Source organism: Arvicola amphibius, chromosome 7, assembly GCF_903992535.2.
Source record: "Arvicola amphibius chromosome 7, mArvAmp1.2, whole genome shotgun sequence".
Classification (NCBI taxonomy): Eukaryota; Metazoa; Chordata; class Mammalia; order Rodentia; family Cricetidae; genus Arvicola; species Arvicola amphibius.
Window position 1 is genome coordinate 70,612,477 of NC_052053.1, and position 27,726 is coordinate 70,640,202.

The window sequence follows — 27,726 nt, forward strand, 5'->3', positions numbered from 1 at the left end:
TCACCACATGTGCCTGGGCTGTCAGATACAAGAAGAAATGCTACCCCCACAGTCTTTCAGGACAGCTGTTCCTATGCTGACAGAGTATTCACCCAGCAAATCGATGGAGGGGACACTGATGTCAAACAGGAGGCTGGCTTCCCAGCGATGATGGAAGAAAGGGTCACTGAAGGCCACATGTGTAGAAGGGGATGGGCTGTGACCTTGGCCTTGCAGAGGATGCTCTGCTTCAGGACTAGGAACTGGTACTAGTGCTGCCCAGCACCAGGAGACAAAACTGGTCCCAAACCACCCAGCCCACTACCAGTGATTAACCGTGACTCGCTACACTGCAAATGATTTCACATCAGATTTCCCTCTAGGTCCTCAGTGATAAAAACAAACAAAAAACCCACAGGAAAGTCTTACTTTTATCATAGTTAGGGTTGGAATGCTCCCGCAGTGCCTCTTGTATGCACTGCACCTGCTGGGACACAGCTGAGAGCATCCGCTCTTCCAGGCGGTTAAATTCATCAAAGCAGCCCCACGCGCCCACCTGGCAAAGCCCCACAAAGATACGTCCCATCGCCTAGAATGAAAGGAACCAAAGAAACTTAAGCCATTTATTATAGACTGACTTGTGTCTCTTCCCAAAGTTATCTTTCAATGTCCTAACTCCAACATTACTATATTTGGACAGAGGCCCTACAGGGGTAAAATTTAGGGAGACACTAGTCAGAGGATAATGAGTAAATTATCAGAACTCATTCTTCCCGCCGCATCTCCCTTCCCCTCTGCACACAGAGAAAAGACACATGCTCAGACAGTGGGAAAGCAGCACCTAGACACAAGGAGCCAATTCTAACAAAACCACAGTGGGCTTCCAGCCTCCAGGACTGTGCGGAGATATCTTGTAGTATGAGGTGTGCAGCCTGTGATAACTGCAGCTGACTTGTCTAACCCTGAGCAAGTCACACTTTGTTGAAACCTTCAACTACTCCCTTCAAAATGTCTATCTCCCAATGTGGAAATCAGTAAGTCACTCTTCATTCACACAGATGTACTGAGAAATGCATTTCCATCCTGTGCCAATATCCCTCGACAAAGCTGTCGGGTTTTTCCTTGTCACTTCGTTAGTGTAGAAAACCTTTTCCATAATAGTCACTGTTTTCAGACATATGTCAGCTAGCAGAGATGGAGGGGCAGCACAGGGGAAACACACTTGCCTAGTGTTTAGGTCTGAGCCCTGGTTTGGGAAGGGAGAATAGTTACTGCTACAGGGGACAGTGCAGCCTGCTAGCCCAGCTGAGATAGGATTATGAGTGCCAGGTCAGTCTGGACTACACAAGGAAACCCAGTACATAAATAGACAGACAGGCAATGACCATTTTAGACAAACAATAACAGTCAATTTTGAGACTATGAAGGTCAAGTTGACTTCAGTGTGTGTGCTGGGCTCTGTCATAGCTCAGAACAGCACTAGGTAAGTAAGGCCTGCAGTACTGAGTCTTTTGAGAGGGGAAGCTTAATGGTTTTAGATATTGTGAGGAAAAAAAGTCTTACCTGGAAATCGAAGGTCTCATCACAGTTGAAGACCAGGACAAAGCGCCCCAGCTGATGGCCGAGGGCTTTGACTGACTCTGTCTTCCCGGTTCCAGCAGGTCCTGTTATTTGAAAGAAAAGCAATCTAGTACTCAAATTCATTACCTAATTGGTAGTAAATTCTTAGCTTGAAGAGAGCCATAAATGCATTTTAAAATTCAGATGTAATAAATACAAGGAAATTAAAGATTTTAGAATGTAGAAACCATGGGATAAAGAAACGCATCCAAACATTCAGTGTGATATGTAAAAATTACAGGTAACATGATGCCATCTGTGCAGATGTGAGAAATAACTCACCAAATGGAGAGCCTCCAAGCCTGGCCTCCAGAGCTTGTGTCATTGTCAAATAGCAACGGTCAGTGAGAGGTGTCTGCACCAGCTTGTCTTGAACACCCAGGTACTCAAAGCCATAGTTAAACTTGGCGTTTGCCATCTGAATGGACAGCTGCTGCAGCACGTCAGTTTGCTTAGGGTCGAAGTAAAACCTCATCTGGCTGAGCCATTCAAAAGATTTGGCGTTGTCAATTTTGCTTTTGATCAAGGACCTGGTCACATCCCTTTGGTGAACCAACTCTGTGATCTGAGGAAGCGAAAATTTGCCATAAGCTAAAGTAAGATGTGTTCGTTGTGTCTGCGGCCTGTCTGTTTATAGTAGGATTCGGGCCCAGTTATAGTGACTAGCAGCAAATATTCCAAACCCCAAACAGAACTTCATCCAGAGTCAGTGGAATACCCACAAAACAGTATCACAGACTCAGAGCTATTGAAAACACAAAAGCCAAAACCTACTGTAAGCAACAGCCCCGTGCAGCTGAACGAGAAAGAGAACAGTTTTCTCTTTCTTGTGTCTACTCCAGGGGTTGCCCACTTTGTACCACCATGCTGCTGCCATCACCCCTCTAGGGAGATGACAGGAAACACTCTCAAAAAGCTGGTCACCTTCTTACTCCCATACAGGCACCCAATTCCTCCATAAGACATCATACTTTTGTGGGTGTATGTACACAGGCACGCAAGTGTGTGCAGAGGCCTTGGTCAACTCTGGGTGTAACTTTTTAGGGGACTCCACCTTCATTCTTCGAGCAGTTTTTCCAGGATCTGGGACACTGGAATGCAGGCCCTCACGCTATTGCAGCAAGCATCTTATCAACCTAGGTGTCACCAAGACTACCTTTACAGAGGACTGGAGACACAAAGACTACCCTAGTCTACACTGAATGCCTACGTACACTCACTAGAACATGGGCAAAAATCTCATGTAAACCAGGCTGGCCTAGATTTCCCAATCTTCCTGCCTCTACCTCTCCAAAGCTAAGGTTACAGGCGTAGATCACAACTCTCAGTTTACTTTTCTTTTAATATTAAAGGCCCATTAAAAATTTATTTTATTATTTTAATTATGTGCATGTGTGTGTATGATATGCACATGAATGCAAATGCCCACAGAGGTCAGAGATCCTCCTGGAGCTGGGGTTACTGCACCTGATGTAGGTGCTGGGAACTGAACTCAGGTCCTCAGGAAGAGCAGTACGTGCTCCTAATCATGGAATCAACTTTCTAGATCCTCAAAAGATCCACTTTTAAGCCTCTTTTCCTTTTATCCTTGAGCTGCGAGGGAAGACAGGGTCAGGCATGAGGCTCACCAAGTGCTCCAGCTTCCGTCTTCGGAGAGGGGGCTGCTCCATGAGGACAGAGTCTGCTAACACGTTCAGAGTGACCTCCACATTGCTCAGCACAGACTGTAAGGGGGCCACATCACCACCTCCCCCAACGCTGCTTAGTGCATTCTCCACGTTTTCAGACCAGGCTATTTGGGCTGACAACACCACTAATTGGGCCTGAAAGGAACAAGACAGGAGATCAGAGAGTCACTTTTTTTGAGATGGGGTGTCACTCTTGGGGTAGCCTTTTTGTCTCACCTCCCAAAGAGCTAGACTATAAGTCAGTCAAGAGCCTCAACCTGCCCACTTCTACTAAAAATTACCTGATATTTATCAATCCAAGTAATGTAGGTATTTGGGTCAATTGAAGTTGCTTTTCCAAAAATCTCTACTTCTGTAACAGACTCTGCCAGAAGCTTAGCCAGGGTGACTCTCATCTCCTTTTCCACCAGAGTGAGCCATTCATTGATTTTGGGGTGTTCAGTGATAGACACTGGAGTTTTAAACATAACCTGAAGAAAAAACCATTTCAAGAGTTAAGAAGTGCAAGTGCGTGAGAGAAGTCTCTAAGCCACAGATGTACTGTGCCTACCTCCTCCCCTTCTCGAGACGAAATGCCAAGGACCACAGAGTTGTCCTCATTTAAGATGATGCTGGAAACACCAGCGAACATTTTCTTGAAGTGCTTCTGTAACTTAGCTACATTCTTGCTATTTCCAATGATTTCAAGCAGATCCTCATCACCCACAAAGTAGAACCTGAAAGCAAAACAACCCAGTGGCTACTACCTGGTGCACAGAGTGTGACTCAGCAAACATCTAAGTACAGGAGGAGGCGGCTAGAAGAAAAACCTCCAGCCTAACTCAGATCTCATGCAAACACCTGCCAGGGCTTGGTGAGAGACAAGTTTACAATAAGATTTGGAAGAATTCAGTGTCGATCACTAAAGTCATTTTGACAGCATCTGCTCCACTCACCATAGCAAACTCCTTGGAAAGGAGGAGAGGCCACACAGGAAGTAGCAGAGCTAGACCCTGGAGTGAGCAAGTGGCTTGCCAGGAAAATGAGTTTAGTAAGCTGAGGTGGAAAACTGGGAGTTCAGAAGGCAGTAGAAACCAGTGCTGCAAGGCAGATGACTCAGCGACTTGGCCATTGATACCCTTGACATCAAAACTGAGCGACACCAGGAAGGGGGAGCAAAGCACAGCTGAACTTGGCTCCCTCAGACTCACCTGGGGAAAGACGATCTCTCTCGCTCTAAGTATTCCCCCAATGCTTTCTGGATCTTTCCGAGCAGGTCTGCCAACCGTTCCAGAGACCTCTGTACTCCCTGTATGTTCAGAACATCCATCACAAGTGGAGACTTGGATACTTTTTTCATCAGAGCCAAAAACTCTGTGCTGATACTAGAGAACAAAGGAGAGCTGGTCAGCCTTTGCAGAGGCTCTTAGCCCTGCCTGCGCTTGAATCTGCTGGAACCAGCCATACCTCTGGAAGCGCTGGGTTTCCACAGGCAGCAGATGTTTGATGTCCGCGCTGCCTGTGAAGATGCCCTCCAAATAGACCCAGCGCCTCTGCACATCAATCCACACGTCAAAGAGAGCCATGATCCGGTTCAGCTTGTCTTCCCAGCTCAGGGCATCTTCTTCAAAAACCTGGTGGGTACACAGGAGGGCAGAGCTCAACCATTAACCTTTTCTCTCAGGGATATGCCGAAGCTCATAGAAAACTGCAAATTAGGGCCGGGCAGCAGTGCACCATTTTAACCCCAGCACTCAGGAGGCGGAGGCAGGCAAATTTCTGTGAGTTCAAGGCCAGCCTGGTCTACAGAACTAGTTTCTGAGTGCAGAAAGTGTCCTGGCAGCGCACCTTATAGTATGGAGAGAGCTTCATGGCAGACACACTGTTGATATGCTCCTTGACCTTGTTGAAGAGGTCATCCCAGCCTCGGATCAGGCGGCATTTGTTCTGATAGTTGACCAAGTCGAGTTCATATGTATTCCACACTTCCCGTATCTGAGTGGAGCCAGAAAGAGGCCATTACCAGCACAAATCAGCACTCAGCATTTGCAGGGCACCAAACGTTGGGGACAGAGATATGTAGATGACAATGCTTCATTTTACACAGTCAAATCCATACAACAGCCTGATACCCACTCCCATCACTTGCCTGTTTCAAAAATTCTTCCAAAGCCATTTCCCCTTGTGCCACTAGCAGTACATCCTTGACAACAGCTTCATTCTTCTGGAGGTCAACATCCCAGATCTGGCCCAGGGTCAGCTCAGAAACCACCCAATTAACATGAAGCCTCTTCATCAGCTGCTTCCAGTGACGGTCTTTAAGCGCTTCAGATTTCAGTTCAATTACCAACATATTTATCTGTGCAGCGGACAAACAGGACGTGAACAGGTGTCTTCTGAAAAGACATTCAGTATCCACATGTGACAATCACCTACCTTCATGTAGCCTTTCAGCAACCTCTGAACAAACTCATAGGAGGCATACTGCCGAAGCCGTGCAGGGAAGTTCTTCAGCTGGTTCAAGAGCCCATCTAAGTTTTGTCGAAGCTGTCAGGAGACACGAGAATGGAGTCTCTCTCAAACACAGATATACACAGACACAGACACACATTCCCACTACTGAATTTTTTTTTTAATTTCCTTCTGATACATGATCTTATGTATCCAAGGCTAGTCTAGAAGTTACAAAGGCCCACCTGTGCCCACCAGCCAGAGTTCTGGGGACTGAACCTAAGGTTTTGTGCATGCTCAGCGAGCATTCTACCTATTGAGCTATAATCTTGTGAATGGCTCTAGAACAAGGTTCAGTCTGGATGAACCACATAAATAATGTTTAAGGATATAAGTGACAGCTTGTGAACTTACTGCTAATAAACAGACCCACAGACATCTACTTCAATAAGTTACCTTACGAGGCTGAACTGACACCCATGGTTGCTCCTTCATTTGATCAATTTGTTCCCAGACCTTAGAAAGTTCTGACCAAACACCTTTGAGGTCCTGTAATTCCTCCAAGGCCACCTGTGATTGAAAACAGCAAGCCACTTGAACTAGGGACATTAAAGCAGTTCACAAATTAGCAACAAAAAGGAAAACCACCTTGGCATGTGGCAGGCAGGGCCCTTGGGATGACCAGGACAGTGGCAGAGTCTGGTGGAGCAGTTCCTTACCTGCACGCGCTCCTCACTGCCACTGAGGAGTCCCGTGTCTGTCAGTTCCAGTGCTTCCTTGGCCTTTGCACATTTCTCTCTGTCATCCTTCAGCCGGCCAAACTTCCCTTCATATATGGTCAGGGCCTGAAGAGCCTCCTCAGGGCGCAGATTGCCCTGAAATAGCCAGAGCACAAAGAGTGGCAGTACTGTTCCAGGAGAGGGGAGCACTGGGGCTTAAAGACACTGGAGCGCCAGCAGTGACAAGACGAAAATCATGTCTCTCCATGATGTACACAGCTTGCACCCGCCTGTGAAGCTTCAGCTTATTTTATTTTATTCTAAATTTTAAGCATATCCAAGGACAATTTAAAAACAGCAAAACTAGTTTTAATGATTTAAGAACACCTCCTGGGGGCTGGAGAGCTAGCTCAGGGGTTCAGAGCACTGGTCACTCTTTTCCAAAGGACCTTTGAATCCTAGCACCCAAATGGCGGCTCTCAACTGTCTGACTCCAGTTCCAAGGGATCTGACACCCTCTTCTGGTGAGACACTGTATACACATGGTGCAGACAGGCATGAAAGCACAACACACAAGGACATTAAATAAACAAATATAAGTAAAACCACCTCATGACTTAATGACTATCTCTCTGAGTAAATAAATGACTACACTGGCTTTCACATTTACTATCTACAAATACTCAGGGCATCCACACACTAGCTAAGATCTCTACCAGTTACATTTCCAGTGTCTCACTTTCTTACTCCTTTGCTTTTATCTTGTTATGCTGTCCTAAACTCACACACTCAAGCAATCCTTCTGCCTCAGTCTACATGATTAGCTGCCAGTCCAGCCTTTTAATTAGAGAAGGGCAATCTTATCTTTAGTATTGGAAAGCTAAACCCAGCACAGCTTCCTATGTCTGACAGAAATAACCCACACTGTGCTGCAGGCTGGCAGGCTTAGTGAAGCTCACCGTGACAGGTTTGGTCTTCTCCCAGTCTGTCAACAGATCGGTGGTGCGACTTTCCACAGCTCGGTCCTCCTGCACAATCTTCATTTGCAGGTTTGCCACCTGTTGCTGAATGGCAGAGTCCTTCCGGCGCATGATGTCGTTGAAGGCCCCCCACTCACCCTCAATGTTGTCAATGTAAAGCCAAGAAGGCGGGAACTGGAACCTTTGTTTTTCCAGCAGACGCTGACCATTGCGGTAGAGCTGTGAGAGTTAAAAGATAATTTACTTTTTTTCCTTATAACAATAGGAGAAACTACTGCCAAAGTTCCAACACGAAGGCCCCTGTGACTAGAGAACACACAGACCAAGGTTTCTGTTCTCCTACAACTGTCCGCCTCCAGATTACTGTGGTCACAGAAGCTGCAGTGGCCTGTAGTTACTGTACCTATCAACACCCACTGGGGACAGAGTACACTGCTCTGTGCTCCATCCCTTTATCCTAGACTGTAACTCAGCTCCTAAGCACTTGAAAACGGTAACAGACTTAAGCAGGCAGTGGCTCTCAAACCTAACTGCATGATAATCACCCAGAGCTGTTAAAGCATAGAGCACAGACTCCCATGGTGCTAGTGTCTACCCTGCTTTCTTCACATGTATTTATTGTTGTGTGTGTGCACGTGCACGCACGGAAGGCAGAAAACAACTTGTAAAAGTCGGTTCTCTTTTTTACCATGTGGTTCTAGGGAAAATTGAAGACATCAGGCTTGGCAGCAGGTGCCTTTAACCACTCAGTCATGCCTCTGCTCCCACCAGCCTCTTTTCTGAGATAAGACCTTGTTATGAAGACTAATCTGGCCTCAAACTCACAATGCTCCTGCCTAAGCATCCCTAATCTGGACTGCAGGTGTGTGCTGTCACCAGGCTTTCCATTCTAACAAGCACACCGGTGGTTATGTGGCTTATGGCCACACTGTAAGAAACGCTCCTTCAGGTGCTGAGTCCCTCAGTGTTCCCTCAGAACACAGACATTAACAGGTAATCAAGGGCCAGACGTGAGAACTCACTTCAACTTGCTTCTCAAACTGCTTGATCTTCCGTTTTAGAGACTGAACATAGGTGATGAAGGTCACTGCGTCAGAGGTACTCGCTGTGTCCACAGAGTGCTGCTCCAGCTCTTGGCGAGACTGTTGAAGAGAAGGTTGTATTTTACTATGGGACCAGGCTTAACCTGCAGCAGCCAGTCCCCTGGGCAACATCCCCGCTCCTCACCTTTGAGATCTGGGAATGGAATTCTGTCATGTTGGTCCCCAGCATCTGCCCAAACTTGCTGAGAACCTCCTTATGCCAGGAGTCATACTTCAGGTTGACCTTGGACTGGACCTGCAGGTGAAGTGACACAAAACAGCACTCTGTAAGTTCTTTCCTGGAGTGTTTCTAAGCTCCAACACAGAGCCAAACGCCAACACAGCTTTTAGTCTCCAGATACTTTGCAAGAACAAGCTGAGCTCACCTTGCCATAATCTATCACCACAGGTCCAAACTCTTTCTTCGTTTCTGCATTGTCGAAGGTTCCTCTGGCTTTCCTTATCTGGACCAGGAGAGCTTGCCACTTGTTGAGATCTTCCCCAAGCCTGTTGTAGATGTTTTCTGCTTGCATATCCCATAAACATTGGTACTGGAGCCAAACCTGCAAGTAAGGAACACAGCTCAAGTTTAGTCTTCTGTTCTGTAGAATACTAACATACTAGTAATCACTGTGTCCACGGTCCAAGTTCTTGTCTTTTTTTTTTTTTTAAAGATTTATTTATTTATTATGTATACGACATTCTGCCTCGATGTATGCCCGCACGCCAGAGGAGGGCGCCAGATATCAGTACAGATGGTTGTGAACCACCACGTGGTTGCTGGGAATTGAACTCAGGACCTCCGGAAGAGCAGCCAGTGCTCTTAATCTCTGAGCCATCTCTCCAGCCCCAGTTCTTGCCTTTATACTAATAAAGAACATCACTTCAGAGTCTCAGAATTTATACAGCAAAAGGAGAAAATTTACTTTTCTTAAAAACCATAGTTAAGACTCCACAATATGCTAGGCAGCGGTGGCACACGCCTTTAATCCCAGCACTTGGGAAAGGTAGAGGCAGGTGGATCTCTGTGAGTTTGAGGCCAGTCTAGTCTACAAAGTGAGTTCTAGGACAGCCAGGATTGTTACTCAGAGAAACCCTGTCTCGAAATAAAAAAGACCCAGCAGTATTTATCCTAGTATTTACTCACTCTTGGCTTTAAATAAGGAAGTATCACTGAGCGGAGGTGGTGCACACCTTTAATCCTAGCACTGTGAGGCAGAGACAGGTGGCTCTCTGTGAGTTCAAGGCATAACTGGTCTACAGAGCTACTTCCAGACCAGCCCAAGCTACATAGCAAGACTCAGCCAGGTGAAGGGACACACATGTGTACTCCAAACTCTTAGGAATTTAGGGTTTAGGTTAGCCTGGTCTACAAAGCAAGTAACTCCAGATCAGCCAGGGCTAGAATAAGGAATAAGACCCTGTCTCAAAATTATATAAACATGTAGAAAATAGATCATTAAGTAAATAAAGCCCATATTGCCCATTGGGTCATATTACCTTCCCAGTACTTTTTTTCTTTTCTTTCGTCCTTTTTTGATGGTGCTGGGGATTGAACCCAGGGCCTCTGAGCTACAACCCAGCCCTTTTCTCATACTCTTGCAAGTCCAGAATAGAGTAGCCATTGCATTTGGGTGGGATTAAGAGCATCTTACCTTCACATACTGCTCAACTTCAGTCACAATGCCCATGACCGCAGAGTATGACTCTTCCAGGGCGACGGGACCATCGGGCATGCGCGTCAATGCATTCCGATAGAACTTCTCCTCCTCAGTCAATTCATAATGCACTCCCACCTGACCAAAAAGCGTCGGATGTGAATGTTAAACAGTGTACGCAGAGCCAGTCTCAAGTCACCTTTTATTTACTAAAAATGACTCAAAAAAAAAGTCACCTTCAAAAGGCATTAGAGACAACATTCACTTTCTCTAGTCACAAGTAACAAGAAGGCTTGTTAAATATTTAACTCACTAAACCAATAAAGGGAACACAAGAATAACCACAAACTGGAAAACACAGAGTCACTACTGGCACAAGATTAAAGAATGCAAGGAGCCCTTGGTTCACCTGAACTGCCTGAGCATCTCCTACATCTAAGTACAATAAACAGAAAATCCCATTCACATGAAGTCACATTCTATAGGAGGAGAGACAAAGAACACACACGTACAGATTGTCATATGGGAAGCAAGTCTGTGCAGAACGAGTAGAGAAGAGGTAGGGAATACAGGGTTGGGACAGGGAATGGTCATATTTTTTTAATAGTAACTAAGGGGTCTTGAGCATGCCAGGCAAGCTTTCTACCACTGAGCTTCATGCCTGTGGCTGGTTGTGCCCTCAATAGAAAACTAGGGAAGGCTTTATCAGAAGGTGGTATGTGAACAGAGATTAGAAAGAGGGAAAGGGATATTTGCTATCAGGGACTGTGAGCAGAGTGCCTAGTGCCAGAGTCAGTCTGTACAGCTGAGGGCCAGCAAGAATGCAGTGAGGCCTGAGCAGAGCCAGGAGGGGAAGCACCAGAACTGCAGCTTTCCTGCAAGCGAGATGGCAGGCTGTAAGAGAAGTCACAGAGGAACAAAGGTTGGGTTACTCCATCAGTGGAGACTGATTTTAGGTGGTAGAGGCAGAGAGAAAGGCAGGAGGAACATTAGCACCTGAGGCAGAGAGTGGTACCATGGACAGCATGGGAACAGTGATTGTGGTGAAACACACCAGGATGAACTTTATGGAGAATAATGACAGATGTCATGGCTGACACGCTTGCTGGATTTCATGGAAAGAAGGATGAGAGAGGAGGAAGTACAGCAAGAAGGGCACCAAGTCTGACCACAGGACGGAACAGAGATGGAGAGCAGCAACAGGAGACGGTCTGGGTCCCAGCAGGGTTGGGTCACATGCATAAACATGGAGACAACTGTGTCACAGCAGAGCTGGTCGAAGGTGCACAAGTATCTGAGCAGTAGTGTCCAGGAATAGGCTAGCTTTCATTTGCCCAGTGTGGAAAGAACAAGACAATGCAAAGCCTTAAACACAGAACAGGACAAGGAGAATCCAAAGACAGTAAGTAGATGCCGGGGACAGAAAACAAAATTCACATCATTGCGTGGTTTTGATTAGCTGGGCAAAACATACTACAAGGACCGGGGGAGATGGATCACGAGGCACTTGCTACCAAGTCTGACATCTTGAGCCTAATTCCCAGAATGAACCTACAAGGTGGAAACAGATACCTGCCCTGCACGTTGTTCTCTGACCTCCACCTTCTCACTGTGACATGTGAAAAAGTGTATGTATGCACAAACATAACCAAAATAGATGAATGTAATTCACACCCTAGAGAAGTAACATTTATGCTCAAAGTCGGGGGGGGGAGTGCATTTTGGGCTGGGGAGATGGCCCAGTGGACTGAGCACTAGCTACTTTTCCAAAGGACCCATGTTCAATTCCTAACACCCACATGGCAGCTCACAACTGTCTGTAACTCCAGTTCCAGGGGTTCCAGATGCCCTCACACAGACATACAGGCAGACAAAAAAACAAAAACAAATAAAAAACCCAGGGAAAAAACAATGCAGATAAAAATAATAAATAAATGTATTTATTTAACTTTAAAGGGTGTGTTTCTAGTATAATTACTAAGTTCTAGAACAGTCTGCATGGCAGAGCTGTGGAATCTTTTCACTTGAAAACCACTGGTCTTGCCGGGCGGTGGTAGCGCACGCCTTTAATCCCAGCACTCAGGAGGCAGAGGCAGGCGGATCTCTGTGAGTTCGAGACCAGCCTGGTCTACAAGAGCTAGTTCCAGGACAGGCTCCAAAGACACAGAGAAACCCTGTCTCGAAAAACCAAAAAAAAAAAAAAAAAAAAAAAAAAAAAAAAAAAACAAAAAAAAACCAAACCACTGGTCTTACTTAGAAGTGACATTGGCTAGAATTTGGACTAAATTGGTCTTTTGGGTTTTTCCTTTGGCCCTGGAAGTATACCAGAAAGACTGTAATCTAGGATTTGCTTTAGCTTGTCAGTGGAGATCCACCAATGAACTGAGAACAGCTACATGCTGATAAACAAGGCTTCCGTCAGCAGCTCATGGTTCTCAGTTCACGTGCTTGAAAAATCTCTCTAAGAGTAGGAGCTGGCTGTGGCCATCCCAGTATCCAGGAGGCTGAGGGTGGCAGTCAGCTGGGACTATACAGTGAGACCCTATATCCAAAACCAAACCAAACAACAATGGAGTAGGGAGGGAACAGCAGGACTGGGATTATAAAAGAAGTTCATGGGCCAGGCTCAGTGACAGGTGCCTTTAATACCAGCGCTCAGAAGGCAGAGGCAGGGGCTGGCGAGATAGCTCAGCGGTTAAGAGCATTGCCTGCTCTTCCGAAGGTCCTGAGTTCAATTCCCAGCAACCACATGGTGGCTCACAACCATCTGTAATGAGATCTGGTGCCCTCTTCTGGCCTGTAGGCATATATGCAGACAGAATATTGTATACTTAATAAATAAATAAATATTTAAAAAAAAAAAAAAAAAAGAAGGCAGAGGCAGAAGAATCTCTGAGCTCAAAGCCAACATGGTCTACATACTGAGTTCCCAAACAGCCAGGGCTACATAGAGATGCGGTTTGAAAAACCAAAGAAGCTCACGGAGGAGACTTTGAGGACACGAGGAAGGAGGCTGCAAACACCAACCTTTCCCTTCGGACATGGAACCAGCTGAGACCTAGTCAGAGGGCATGTGCTTCAAGCCCCTGGATGTTTACCTGGTACCTCTGACTCTGGATCCTGGGCAGGGACAGCACAACCATCTTCCAGGCGAACATCTCCTGGTACAGCTTGTACCTGCACTCTTCAATGGGTGGATTCAAGTAGATTACCTGATTTGTTATTCTTAGCTCATGAACAATGTTCTGTTAAAAAAAAGTTTTGTTTTTACTCAGTAACAGGTTTCAATAAAACAGTTTTGATTCTTAACAACCTTTTTCTAAATCATGACATTTTCAGTTAGAATCACAAAGTCTGTCACTTCTTTTTTCAGTTGCACTCCTGGGCTAGTTTATATTTGTTCCCTAAGATCACATGAGGCTGGGGGCAGGTATTGCCTCATCTGCTCCAGGTGCCCTGTTACTTGGGTTGGAATACACAATAGGTACTCATGGAAATCCACATGCTCAATAAAATGACCTTGTGGCCTGAAAACCAAGTATTACTGAAGCAAGGGGAAGGCAGGCACTGCTGCCAGCCATATGGGGACTCATCCGATCTCCCGTCTATGCTACTGTAGCAAGTCAGAGCTTCAGGCTAATCCAGAATTCCACCTTTATCTCCACTGGGTAATGAATTTATTACCTAACACACACTTACTGTTTCTTTGGGATACAATATTTTAAAAAGCATGCTTATGGGCTGATGAAAAAGCTCAGCTGAGACAGGTGACTGCTGCTAAGCTCTGACAGTTGAGTTTGACCCCTAGGACCCACATGGAAGGAGAACTGACTCCCACGAGGTGTCCTCTGACTTCCACAAGCATGTCATGGTACCCATGCTCCTCTGCCCAGTAAATAAATGTAATCTAAAAAATTTACCCATAGTATGCTTTAGGAACAAATAAATACAATACTAAAAAGTTAAAAAAAATTAAGAACTTTTTAAAGAAGAAAGAGGGGATATAATGGTATACCCCTTTAATTCCAGCACTCAGGAGGCAGAGGCAGGCAGATCTCTATGAGTTCAGACTAACTATAGCCTACACAGTGAGTTTCAAGGATAAGGTCCAAAGAGACCCTGTCTCAGGAAAGGAAAAAAAAAGGGCCAGGAGAGATGGCATAAGCAGTTAAGACCACACATTGTCCATTAGAGGATCTGAGTTCAGTTCCCAGCACCCACATCATAGCTGCCTGTAATTCCAGCTCCAAGCGATCTGACAGCCTCTTCTGACCTCTGCAAGCACATGGCACACACATATGCACACACACACACACACATATGCACACACACACACACACACACACACACACACACACACACACATTTAACAAAATGTTTAAAAAATAATAAAAAAGAAAAAAGATAAAGCTTGTAGTTTAAGAAAGTACCAATGGCTTCTCTCAGATCAAGCACCACATCACTGGTGATGCTAACATTCATTAACTGGCTAAATGGTGTCTGTCTGGCTTTTCCACCATAAGGTGATTTCTTCATAGGCACTACACACCCAGTCCCCAGTCCTGGTGCCAAGGATTCAATCTAGGCCTCCCACACTCTAAGCAAGCGCCTTAACACTGAGCTACATCCCCTGACCTTGCTCTCACAGGTACTTTTTTTGAGACTGGGTCTCACTACATAGCCCAGGCTGACCTCAAACCTATTATCCTCTTGTCTCAGCTTCTAGAGGTACTTCCCGAGAGGTGAGGAACTGTTTTGCTGAAAGCCAGCTGAGTGCTGAGGAGAGACTCACTTTGATCTTTGGCTCGCCACCAGGCTTGTGACTGACTTGTGGAGCATCCGTGTCCATGTCAACTTCTGCTTTGTCTTCAGCTTGTCCAAGAAGAACCTGGGTCCAAGCTCTGAGCCCAGCTTGCAGACGAACACCCAGGATCCTCTCAATCTACAGGGAAAGCAGGGTCACTGAGTGCTTGCTTTTGCAGGTCAGCTCACACAGAATGAGAATAAGAAAGTGGCAGGTGTGTCAAAGTCTTTAATCCTGTTCTACTTCCGTCATACCTGCAGCCTGATCTTGGCTGCCTTCTCCACCTTTGGGACTTGTGGGCACCAGTCTCCCCAGCTCCTAAGTGACAAGGAGACCTAACGCTATGCTGCAGATGGCTGTTACTTATGATGGAAAACTCACTTTAAGTGCTGCTTTGTGGGGCTTGGAGGTAGTTAGCTTTAAAGGTGAAACTACAAACACTATGGTTTGGAGATCAATGAGTAGAAGAATGCCTTCTGTCCAGAATGAGCAAATTCCTGTATGACTGACAGGACCTCTGAATGACTTTGCCACCAGCGTGCCCTAGGCCATATAACACTGCAGGAATGTGAGGGCTGAGGGCTATCCACAGTATTTGTGGGCCCTTAACTTTCCTTCCTACTGTATCCTCTATATGGAAACCATTTTATTTTGCTTGTTTGTTTTTGTTTTTGTTTTTTTTTTTTGAGACAGGGTTTCTCTGTGTTATCTCTGGCTGTTCTGGAACTCACTCTGTAGACCAGGCTGGTCTCGAATTCCCAGAGATATGCTTGCCTCTGCCAGAGTGCTGGAATTAAAGGCGTGTGCCACCACTGCCCAACTTATGGGAACCATTTTAAATTTAAAGAGAGAACCAGCCATATTCAATCTATGACCTCTGCTATGGCCTCTCTAGCCACTTGTCCTTTCCAAATGCAGCAGTAAGAAAAGCCATTCAGTCCTGGTCTCACGCTCCTACTGCTTTAGGAATTTGGTGTGAAGAGGGCAGACATAGAGAAGGAAGTCTGGAGGGCTAGGGACTGAAGGATGGACCAATGGTGAGCAAGGCACTGGAAACCCATCCCCAGCATCACCACCATTGCCACCAAAAAAAGAAAAAAAAAAAAAAACCCATGAAACTAAACAACTAAACTGTATGACCAGGAGGGAAAGGCCAACAGGAACCTGGCAAGTATCCAGTAAAAAAGGAGGGACCCCCTCTATGCTCCAACTCCCTGCTCCCAGCTGAGAATCACAGGGGACATGGCCCATAGCATTCACCTGTGGCATTAGTTGAGGATTCTGGAGGACCAAGACCAGTTAAGTAAATATCTAAGGAAAATGCTTTCCAGACAAACTGAAGGCCATACATACCTAACAGGGACCACACCCCAGGGACAACAGGGACGAGAAGTGCTCTGGCCAACCCCGCATACCTCCATGTCCAGCTTGTTGACCCAGATAGGCAGATTGGAGTAAGAGTGCAGGTTTAGGTCGTCTACCGCCTTCTGGACTCTGTTCAGGATTTCAGAGAATGTCTTGTGATCATACATGCAGGTTTCCAAGGAACGGACTTCCAGGTCTATTTTTTCCTCAATAATCAGTAAATCGTCCACCTGGGGGGAGATATATTTAGGGTTAACACATCCACTTGCTCTATGACTTGTGTTCATGCTCCTCTCATGATGCACTCTGCTCACTGACAGCAGAGACGTCTGTAAAGAGCTTGCCCTAGCTGCTGGAATGAGGACACTGCTCCCCCTGCACGGCCCAGAGAGGAAAGGATGGCCAGGAACACCATCAGTGTCTTTCCCTCTGCCCTGCTCAAGGAACAAGCACCCCAGCAGTTCTGGAGTCCTCTCCCTCTAGCTGTATTGGCACACACCTATCAGCCCCAATGTCCTTCTCTATCTAGGTTTCTCAGTGTTACTCGCTGGCATTCCCAAAGCTCCAGGAAACCTCTCTCCTCCCTGGGCTCCAGTGGCCTAGCTTCACTCTTAAAGACTGCTGGGCAGAACAAGTATTCCCTGACTTGGTGACTAGATTCACCATGAATGCTGAAGGATTACCTTCTCCTGGAAGTTGAACACTGTCTCTGCCAGGCGCTGCACATAAGGGTCGAGTTTGTAGGACTCCCACACCAAGGCGATGCCTTCTGCAATCAAGGCCTGCACCTCCTTCTTCAAGCCAGCTACCAAGAGTGATATGGTGTTGCGCTCCTCCACCTTCTCACAGGTACGTTCATAAGTGCGGACACTTTCAATCAGTGAGATGGCAAATGGGTAGAGCTGGTTGGCTTGGTGAGCCTTGTTCACAATTGCAAGCGGCACACGGAAGCCAAGCCACTTGAGGTTTCGGACTTCTTTGGACAGTGTTATGATCTCTGGAAGGAAGTTCACCTTTAGTTTGAGCACATTCCCAGTGCGACCCCGCACACGAGCACTCTCGATGGTGAAGATACGCCCTGAGACACCAAGGTTGCGCTGCTGAACCTTCCTTGCCCAGTCATCAAAGATTTCCTGGGTATTGAGCTTCATACGAAAGCTGTCTCCGTCCTGCTTCAGCTTCTGCCCCTCCACGTGGTTCTCCCAACCCTTGCCCAGGACATCTTCTACGCGCTTCATGTAGGCGGTGAGCTGTCTGTCAATCTGTTTAGCCCAGATGATGGAGCCTGACACGGGGGGCAAGTCACGGACATGACTCATTTTACAAGCTTGGCTTTGTGGGTACTGGACCTTGAACTTGTCATGAAGAGATTCAATGTCATCTTTTACACGCTGGATTAGCTGGGTCTGGTATTCACGAATGGCCCCTCGGATGTGTGGGCGGACAAACAGTGCATTGAACCTGGAGAAAATCCTAAACATCTCATTGGCATTCTTGGCTGTGCCAAGTTGATCTCGAAGGCGGGCAGTGATGCGGGTCTCCACACGGTCAATCCTCTCATCATATCTCTTCATTGCAGCCTCCCAAGCCTCTGTACCTTCTTTGGAAACATCCAGCCCATCTACTTCCTTGACATTCTCATAGGCCAGGTTCACCTCCTCAATAGCATTGGCATCTGCAGCGTCAAAGAGGACCTCAGCCACTTTCATGTCTTGGGGTTCGGGGGCCTCTCCCTGGTTCTGTTGTGCAACTGCCGTGACCTAAAAGAAAGATTTGGAACAAAAAACACTTGCAAAAGCGGTTCACTCTGTCATATGCAGAGTCATGCAGCAATGCGGGGTTTTTAAACCTTCACTACTTCATTACTTTATTATCAGAATTCAATCATGACCATGTGAAGATTTCCTCGCACATGTTTGTCTTTACTGTATCTTTTCAAAAAGGAAAGAATAGTTGGTAAGAAAGAAGTGGGAAAGCAAAGAGGAAAAAGAATATACACAGGACTAAGATGTACAAAGAGACAAGGAACCACTGAATTATTTTAATAAAGCTCAGAGGTAGCAATCATTTCCTGTAATTTATGGGCAAAAACTCTGTAGAAGTCACAAACTACAATCTAAAGCCCAGGGTGCCTGTTCTAGGGCTCTCAGGGTGAAGGGCAGAAGGAATGGACTGAGCATAGTGGGGGGACTCTGCCTCTGAGCTGGACGCCCTGCTGAGCACACTATGTATTTGGATACCTATTACAATATACTGCAGCATCAAGAGCTCTCAGAGTAGAACTAAAGGAAAAACACTAAGTACAAAGCAGTTAATTCTTTTCAAGAATTAAAGAGGCATCAAAACAAGGAACATACCTGAGGCCTCAGGACCCTGACGATGACAGCTCTCAGCTGCTCATGCTGACGGCGGAACTTCCTCATCTGGTCAAGGCGCGCCTGGAGTTTCCTGTGAGCAGGGTTGATGCGCCACACCATCTTCAGGTTCTCTTCCCGCTTCCTTTTGACGATGTCTCTCAACAGCACCTGGAGCTTCTCATACTCATCATCCCATGTCTGGAAGACTTCGAAGCAAGCCACCATGACCTATGTAAAATGTGGGGGATGGGCTTGTCATTACATCACATTAGCTCACCAGTTCAAGGTGGTTTTCTAAGAACTAAGACTTACTTTTTCAAATTCCTCATAAGCTACATGCATCAACTTCCTAGTTCCCAAGACTTTGAGCAGCTGAGAACTCAAGTCCCTGGAAATTGCCTCCACAAGGCGCAGAGCCCGCTGAATGGGGTATTTTGTGTTTCGGATCTTTCTCAGATGTGTGAAAATTGCAACAAGAGCCTGTCTTATTTTGTCCAGCTCAGTGGCAGACAGCAAGTCATTCAGAGGGAAATCTTTCATCAGAGGATTGTAGTCATTCACTGTTTCCAATGCCTGCTTGAGACCTAGATCAGATTGAAGGAAAGGGTTAATGGCTTTCGTGGAAGTAATAAAGTCAAGTAAACTATGTCTTAACTATGGAATGTATTTTGATGTTACAAATGGTACGAAAAAATCATTTATATTTGAAAAAGAAAATAGTAACAGCCCTATGGTGGCCTCAGTTTTGCTTTTCTTAAGAGCAGAGATGGGTTGATAGATGGCATAGCAGTTAAGAGCACTGGCTGCTCTTGTAAAAAAAGGACCTGGGTTTGGTTCCCAGCACCCACATAGGAGCGCACGGCCATCCTAAGTTTTCAGTTCCAGAGGCCCTTGGTGGGCACATGCTGCACACACATACACACACACACACACACACACACACACACACTTATGCACAACACTTGCACACATTAAATATGAATAGTAGCCAGCGCTGAACTACTGGAGGCAACTGCACGACTTAACTTTAGTATTATCTACACATTTTACTGTAATATTTAAGTTTAGAGAAACTTCAATGTCAGCCTTAAGAACCCTCACTCAATGGCTGAATTTAAATGTATCATTATGAACATGGAACTATCTGGAAAAACTGGCTTTTGATCTACCTCTTCCTCTGACATAAGATTTTTAAAAAGTATTAGGGAAGAAAGATTCAAAGCAAGATGTGGTGGTGTATACTTATTACCCCAGTACTGGGGAGATGCAGACAGGATGGTCAGGATTTCAAGGTCATCCTTGGCTATATAGCAAGTTTGAGGCCATTCTGGGCTACATGACATGAAAGCCCATCTCAAAAAAAAAAAAAAGGAAGACTAAGGAAAAGAAAAAGTGAGAATGCACATCAGTGCTGATGAATGCCAGTCAACATTTGTAAGGCAATCACAGCAGCCTGAGGGGCTCCACTTAAAATGTTGAGCACCACACTTTGTGGGGAGGAAATAAATGGGTCTTAATTACTTGATTTTTGTGGCTATAAAGCTTATAGAAATGCTTCACAGTTATCTGGTCTAACATTTCTGGGTTTAGTACATGTCAATACAACTTCACTCCCAGGGTTCCTACTAAAAATGAATTAGTTAACCTACTAAAGAATTTGGGACTGAACCCAAGATTTAATGTTTGCTAGGCAAGCACTCTACCACTGAGCTACATTCCTATCCCTTAGTTATTTTTGAAAGGGTCTTGCTATTTAGACCAGGCTGGCCTTGACTTTAGAATCCTATCTCTAACTCCAAAGTTCTCTGATTAATCAGGCTGGGGGATAGCTCAGTGGAAGAGCATTTACTAAGTATCTAAGAAACACTGGGTTCAAGTCTCAGCCCTGGGGGTAGGGAGAGGAGATGCTGAGATGAGAAGTGTGTGTTCCAGGCCCAGCTCTGCACTTGCTGACCATTTAGGAGAAGGAAGGTGGAGAAGGTAACGGACTAGGAAAGAAGAGGAGGAAAGCAATATTGATGTGCTTTCCTTCAGCGGAACAAGGCAATGACCACCTGACTACCGAGCAACCACACAGGGAGCAACACAAGGCCAAGTCCCAGGGTTCACTACCCTCAGGCCTAGAAACCGTCTTAGTTTCTTAAAAGCCATGAAAGGGAAAGGAATGCGCAGGCAGGGAGGGGAGCCCTAAAATTTTATCCCATGGAATGAAGGGAAGGATGAGGCAAGATGCCAGAGAGAAAAAGGGTTAAGAGTTAGACTAGCAGTGTTAGAGCATGTCCCACTGATACATACAAGGCTGGGCCTCGGTTGATTCCCCAAGTGCATCTATAATTCTCATCTAAATCATCAAAGACCTGGGGCCGGAGAGATAGCTCAGAGGTTAAGAGCATTGCTTGCTCTTCCAAAGGTCCTGAGTTCAATTCCCAGCAACCACATGGTGGCTCACAACCGTCTGTAATGGGGTCTTGTGCCCTCTTCTGGCATGCATGCATACAGACAGAATATTTTATACATAATAAATAAATTAATATTTAAAATAAATAAATCATCAAAGACTTTAAAAAGCAAGATCAATAACTTACGTATCAGATTATCAGTTTTGGACTTTACCTGTGTCAGTGTCAAAACTGACAGTGGCATGGAAACGTTTGCCATGCTTCAAGATATCCAGAGTCAGGAGGACCTCTGGGCTCTCCCGCTTCTCCTGAATACGGTACAGCGCACGTTCCAAGTTTAGCCAGAAGCTGATTTCCTGCAAGGCAGTTCCTGACGCAGGATCTCGATCGAGTTTGGTCACCTTTGAAAATAAGATGACATTGACTTGTAAGTCTCAAGTCGATCTCTCCCCTATACATTTGAAGGGTTTGGTTTGAAGCCTGGCGTGATGGCTGGGTCAACCGCTCCCACACTTCACAATATACCCGCTGTTCTGCCCGAACTCTGGCCCTGCATGAACACCTCTAGAAGCAGGAGGGGTTCCAGTCGTCACGTTATCACAAAAACACAAGCCATTTCACACTGGCTTTCGGTTATGTTCTCTTACCTTTTGAATTTCTCGGATCCACCGATTAACTCCAGACTGTAACTGATTAAGAAAAGTTGGGTCTTCAACTTTATCACCAAAATCTGTAACTTTGGGCTTCTCTCCACGCTCATAGCACTGCTTTGCAACATTTGTGATAATGGGATGAATTGGTAAGCTGATCTCTGGGATCTCAATATTTTGCTGCAGGTGAAGGAGTCCCATCTCAAGTTCTGCAATCTTTTTTTCAACTGAAGGAGCCATTTTATCACCATCCCTACAAACACATGATGTTATCTCAGAACCAGAGCATTCTTTAAGTCTGTTCAGTACCAATGAGATACCCCTTTGTAATGCGATGGAGCCAAGACGCAGTCAGAAAGCAGTGCTTACCTGTCTGCCTTGCCAGATTCTCTGATGTAGGACTTAAAAAAAGGAGCCACTGCATTGCTGATGAAAGAATGTAGTGTTTCATATGGCGAGTCTTCACTGAGCGTGAGGACTCGGAGCTGGGAGGACACTGGTTTATCTGCATCGATAACAGGGGTTCGCTTGATGAATGCCAAGCTAAAAGCCAAAAAAAAAAAAAAAAAAATCAGAACAGGAAAGCCCCATTCTTAATTAGTTTTAACACTTAATAGTTTTTATTTGAATGTTTAACTTAAAATTATATTAAAAACAAACTGAGCTAGGTAGGTGTGGTGGCGCATACCTTTAATCTCAGCACTCAGAAAGTAGAGGTAGGGGTATTATCTGAGTTTAAGGCCAGCCAGGAATATACAGTGAGACCCTGTCTCAAACTAACCAACCAACCAGACTGAATGGCTGCTTTTCTCGTTGTGACCGTATTCCTTTCTCACTGTGGGAGAATGACTGTATCCTGTATCAGAACATGGTTATAGTAGGTTCCATGACAGCAGGCAAAGGTAACAACTGGGCTGGCAGAATTCACAATTCTGGCTTAAGACCAACCCCTCAATCTACTGCAAGCTGTACATCCATCGTACCTGCACTAGTGTTAATTGTTACTAACTGTCCCTGCGCTATTGTGCACCACAGGCCTATTAACTATCGTGTCAGCTCAGAAATAAAAACCACGTACCAGCTGACTGGCCACTTCTCCCAGAATCATGCCTTAGCTTTTTCATTCTCTTCCCCACCTCCAGACGCCACTTCAACTCGATTTCCTATTTCCCTAATGTATCACATGGGCCGATGACATGATTCAGTGGTTAAGGGCGCCTGACGCCAAGCCTAATAACCTGAGTTCAATCCCCCAACCCTGGAATCCACATGGTGGAAACAGAGCAAAGACTCCTGTGGGTTGTATTGTGACAGCCCCCTCCCCCATGGTAGAGTGCTTTCAGTACTACAAAAGATGGAAAACTGAAGGAAAAATTAATATATGTATTCTTGCAGTGCAGGTCAGGCAAATCACTGTGCTTCCTCAACCCACGCATGGCAAATGCAACTCCTATCTGGGAGCCCTACCCAGTCCAACTGTACACAACTCTTCTGCAGCCTTTTCTCTCTCTTTTGAGATAGAGTCTTTTCCTCTTGTGCAGACCAGGCCGAGTCCAAACATTAGGTCCTCTAGCCTCAGTCTTCTAAATGCTGGGGCAGTGTGCACCACTGTACTCGGCAGCTCCCCTGCAGCCTTGAAACCGCATAAGAAGTCTTGACTCCCGATGCAGAATAATGACAGTATTCATATATGGAAATCTCAAAGTTTCTAGTGGAATTATGAGTTGATACAAATTTTCTGGAAGGCAACATGCATTAAAACTTTAATGGAAGTCTTTTCTGTGAGCTAGTGAGACTTCTTTGAAGGATTTATCCTAAAAAGAATCAGGCCTTTACACAAGAATGTTTACTATTCAGTTATAATGATGAAAATAAGATAAAAGCTGAGATTATTTATTATTAGACCAATGAATACAACCTGACTGAAACCTGAAACTCCTCATGAGTACACGACAGCTCAAGCAAAACCAACACCATGTATGACTATTAAAGCTGGAGGGTTTCAGAACCCTCAGGCTTAAAAATCCTGCCTGAGTTCAAGATGTGTTCACTGCAGTAGACCCGTGTCTCACTGACAGAATGGTATGCTCACACAACTTACCTGTTGGACTTGACCCCGTAATGAATGTCTATGTTGATGTTATAGGAAATGAATTCTTTCTCCTCTTCTCCTTCATCACCAACATCCTCTACAAGGCATAATAATAATAATAATATCAAGTTCACATTGGCATTTCTAACTTCTTATCTATCAAGTCTTAGAGACTGGCCCTCACCCCACCCACCCCACCTCGCCTCTCGAGACCCAGGGTTTTTCCTGACTCCTAAGTTGGGCAATTGTTTGTTGTGTGATCTTGGGGACAGGAGGCTGACTTCTCTGTATCTTCCAGGCAATACTGAGTGCATGGGTTGTTGGAAGGACTAACAAGAGGACACAAATGCAGTCCCAGGCTAGTCCAGGACTAGCTAGTCCAGTCCCGTGGGCAGTGCCAGTGCCAGTAGTTCTGCCGAATTCTCACTGTCCTGGCCCACTACACTCACCTTCTGTGTCCCAAATGTACAAATCTCTTTCCTTTCCAAGTAGACAGCTCGTAGTATATGGCATGACACATATAGATAAATGAAGACACAAATGCAGTCCCAGGCTAGACATGCCCGTGGGCAGTGCCAGTGCCAGTAGTTCTGCCGAATTCTCACTGTCCTGGCCCACCAAGTAACAGTCAAGTAACATACAGACAATAAAGAACACTCTATAACCACTGAAGGAAACCCTTGGTACAACTGAAAACTGTGGAGCATTTCTCCCGATGGTCACCACCATTCACAGAAAAACAGTCAGAGAAGAGAAGCAGGCAGACGCCTGTACTTCTTTCTTAATCAAATCGGCTCCATGGCCTAGTCCAGGCAATGTTTCAGGGCTCTGTAGCCAACGTTACAGCTCAATACTAGGAGCACTGCAGTGCTGCAGAAAGTGGCTCAGGCTGGCTCAGGAAGACACACCCAATGACATAATCCTCAGATAGGAAGAACTTGGACAGTCCTGTGGCTTTGGTGAGAGTCCAGCACCTCTGATAATAACTTGGGGAAGCCATCACCAGTCAGAGAAAGAGTCTTGTTATATAAATTCCTGGGAAATAACTACAGAAATCAAAGTCTGAATATGCTCAAATCCCACTTACAGAAGGTTATAATGCTTGACAAATTGCCATCAAATAATCTTTTTGCAAAAGGTCAAACTTGATGGCATACACCTGTGATCTCAGCACCGGGGAGGCAGAGGCAGAAGGATCACAAGTTTCAGTCAGCCTGGTCTACAGAGTGAGTTCAGGTCAGCCAGAGTTATGGATCAGTTCCAGAACTGTGTGTGCTCTCTTTCTGTCTCTATAAAGATACTGGATTATTAATTGCTAGTAATAGGAAGGTTGTCACTGCCTTCTGTCTAGAAGGTTATCTACAAACACAACATACGTGTTTTATCAGATGGTATGTTTCAATAAGTCTCAAATCAGGTTCCTGAGGCCTGTGAGTTCCCGGTTAATACAGTTAACACAGAACTCAGGAAGTGCTGGGCTGCGCTGCACTCTGTGCTGGTCCACACTGACAGGCAAAGGTCAACTGGCAGGAGCATTTGGATGTGCCTGCCTCTATGGACAGACGATATATCCCAAATTACTAGTGCAAATTAGGATCACACTGCAACTTAATGAAACTCAAATGCAGTAAGAATTGCACTGCCCTCACCTGAGTAGACATTTTCCTCAAGTGTGGTGACTGGGAAGGTAAGAAAGGGATAAAGGGATAAAGCTTGGCCATTCCTCCCAACTTTCTGCCAGCCACAGAGCAGATGAAGGCATCCCTGCCCTTCATCTCACAGTAACGAGTTGTTACAAGTTCCTGGATTTATTTTTTATCTTTTTTCCTCTTGAACCCTCTTTTCTCACACAAATGCTTTAGCTTTATTCCCTTTTCATCTCTGATGCTAAGGACCATGACTTTGAGGCCACACCACCCCCTATGCTGGTAATGGGCTAAGAACTCTGAGAAAGTCAGGTTTTCTCAACCTGAAAGGTTTGCAAAGAAGCAGCCTTTTGGGTGTGTTAAGGAAGCACTATACCCCACTTACTACTTGTAACTGATATAAAACTTAGTTCATTTAAACAGAAAGTCACTAATGCTGAAGGAACTTAATACTTCTTTTCTGGAAACGAGGTTTCACACAGTCTAGGCAGGCCTTAGATTCGACCTTGAACTCCTGATTCTCCCAATTCCACCTCCCAAGCGCTGGAATTGTGGACATGCACCACCAGGTGTTAGGGACCAAACCAAAGACTCAATAAGCACCCTACCACGTGTGGGGGATGAAACCAAAGACTACATATGCACCCTACCATCTGAGATACCTTCCAGTCCCAAGGACTTAGTACTTTTTCAGTTAATATTAATTTAGAAGAAATAATTGATAAGAAATAGACTAAAACAAATATTTGTATCCTTAAAAACTTTTAAATTATTTTATGTGTATGTGTTTTGCCTGAATGTACATCTGTGTACCACTTGTATGCCTGTTGCCCACGGAGGCAAAAAAGAGGTTGAGAGTCACGATGTAGGGGCTGGGAATCAAGCCTAGGTCTTCTGCAAGGGCAGTGAGTGCTCTTAACCACTGAGTCATATTTCCAGCATCAAACATTCCCATCTCAATAGAGGTACTGAAGAATTTCATAAACTAGCTTTCAGGCTTAAGAATTCTTCAAAAATCCTTTGCCTTTCACCAAACCCCTCTCCTCAAGGACCAGGGATCTATCTGAAAGCAGATGTGGGAAAACTGTGAACCAGATGTTGTGGAGACTTCAAGAAAAAGGAGTCTTCCAGACACAACAGGACGGCCACATGAATGAACGAGCTAACAGAGACTGTGGCAGGATGCACAGGACCCGCACAGGTTCAAGCCTGACAGGGCCCCAGTACGATGAAAGAGAAGTGGATGCAGGCTCCACCCATAATCAAGAAGCTGTCTACAATTAATACCTGCTGGCAAAGGGAAAACCAGTTTTCTCCAGTGAAGTCTCACTGGGCAATCAACCACACTTCAGGGCAGGCCCTATGTTCAGGAGCAGTTGGCCAACACAAAGCAAAGTCAAAGGTACTTTTGTGAACTTTTTGTTTCATTTTACTGTGGTTTGGCATTTTTTATCTTATTGTTTTTTGTTTGCTTTGATTTTTGCTTTGTGAAGTTTTTTTGTGGTTTCTTTTTTCTTATTTTGGCTTTTTGAGTCAGGCTTTCTTGATGTAGCCCTTGCTGTCCTGGAACTAGCTCTGAAAAATAGGCTGGCCTCAAACTCATAGAGATTCACCTGTACAGAGATCTGCTTGTCTCTACCTCCCAAGTGCTGGAATCTTTTTGTTTTTGTTTTGAAAGATAAAAAGAACATAAAGTCGGAAGGGCAGGGAGGTGGGGAGAATCTGGAAAAATTGGGGGGGAGGAAAAATATGGTCAAAATATTATATGGAAAATTTTTTCAATTAAAAAAAGAAAACAGCAACCAAGTCCTTTTTCTTTTTCAAAAATGTGCATTGGTGTTTTGCCTGCATGTATGTCTGCTTAAGTGTGTCAGATCTTGGAGTTACAGACAGTTGTGAGCCACTATGTGGGTGCTGGGAACTGAACCTGGGTTTTTTGAAAGAACTGCCAGTGCTCTTAACTGCTGAGCCATCTCTCCAGCCCCGCCCCCCAAGTCCTTTTTCTAACAGATCTTAGAGTTCCTGTTTCCTTCCTCAGTAATGAACAAGGAAGGGTAAACGGATTCTCTCCTGGGATGTTCAGCCCATCCGTCTTTACTCTTTTGGAAAGCGGTGGATACGGTCCCCCCTTTGCACAAAAACCACATTTACTGCATTGCAACATTCATGTTCATCATGCTGCAGAGTGCCTTGCCCTAGAAGGGTGCAGGGCCCCACCTGCACCCTGACAGCTTATGGCCTCATAGAAAGCTTTCCC

General features: G+C 45.4%; 1 protein-coding gene across 1 annotated transcript in view; it reads right to left on the bottom strand.

Moving 5' to 3' along the window:
* The window catches only part of Dync1h1 (dynein cytoplasmic 1 heavy chain 1), a 63,900-nt gene that overhangs the window by 32,250 nt on the left and 3,924 nt on the right, over positions 1-27,726 (bottom strand). The window contains exons 2-29 of the mRNA XM_038336168.1: positions 23,833-23,920; positions 22,101-22,274; positions 21,729-21,984; positions 21,296-21,482; positions 18,995-19,266; positions 18,683-18,910; positions 17,009-18,085; positions 16,376-16,555; positions 14,949-15,098; positions 13,255-13,401; positions 10,154-10,294; positions 8,885-9,061; positions 8,644-8,754; positions 8,439-8,558; positions 7,396-7,635; positions 6,437-6,592; positions 6,174-6,287; positions 5,703-5,813; positions 5,416-5,625; positions 5,115-5,261; positions 4,734-4,900; positions 4,478-4,651; positions 3,838-4,003; positions 3,569-3,757; positions 3,228-3,422; positions 1,882-2,164; positions 1,543-1,643; positions 409-568 (exon numbers count right to left, since the gene is read on the bottom strand). Coding sequence (XP_038192096.1) covers positions 409-568; positions 1,543-1,643; positions 1,882-2,164; positions 3,228-3,422; positions 3,569-3,757; positions 3,838-4,003; positions 4,478-4,651; positions 4,734-4,900; positions 5,115-5,261; positions 5,416-5,625; positions 5,703-5,813; positions 6,174-6,287; positions 6,437-6,592; positions 7,396-7,635; positions 8,439-8,558; positions 8,644-8,754; positions 8,885-9,061; positions 10,154-10,294; positions 13,255-13,401; positions 14,949-15,098; positions 16,376-16,555; positions 17,009-18,085; positions 18,683-18,910; positions 18,995-19,266; positions 21,296-21,482; positions 21,729-21,984; positions 22,101-22,274; positions 23,833-23,920 — 5,721 coding nt within the window. The remainder of the gene's footprint in view (positions 1-408; positions 569-1,542; positions 1,644-1,881; positions 2,165-3,227; positions 3,423-3,568; positions 3,758-3,837; positions 4,004-4,477; positions 4,652-4,733; positions 4,901-5,114; positions 5,262-5,415; positions 5,626-5,702; positions 5,814-6,173; positions 6,288-6,436; positions 6,593-7,395; positions 7,636-8,438; positions 8,559-8,643; positions 8,755-8,884; positions 9,062-10,153; positions 10,295-13,254; positions 13,402-14,948; positions 15,099-16,375; positions 16,556-17,008; positions 18,086-18,682; positions 18,911-18,994; positions 19,267-21,295; positions 21,483-21,728; positions 21,985-22,100; positions 22,275-23,832; positions 23,921-27,726) is intronic.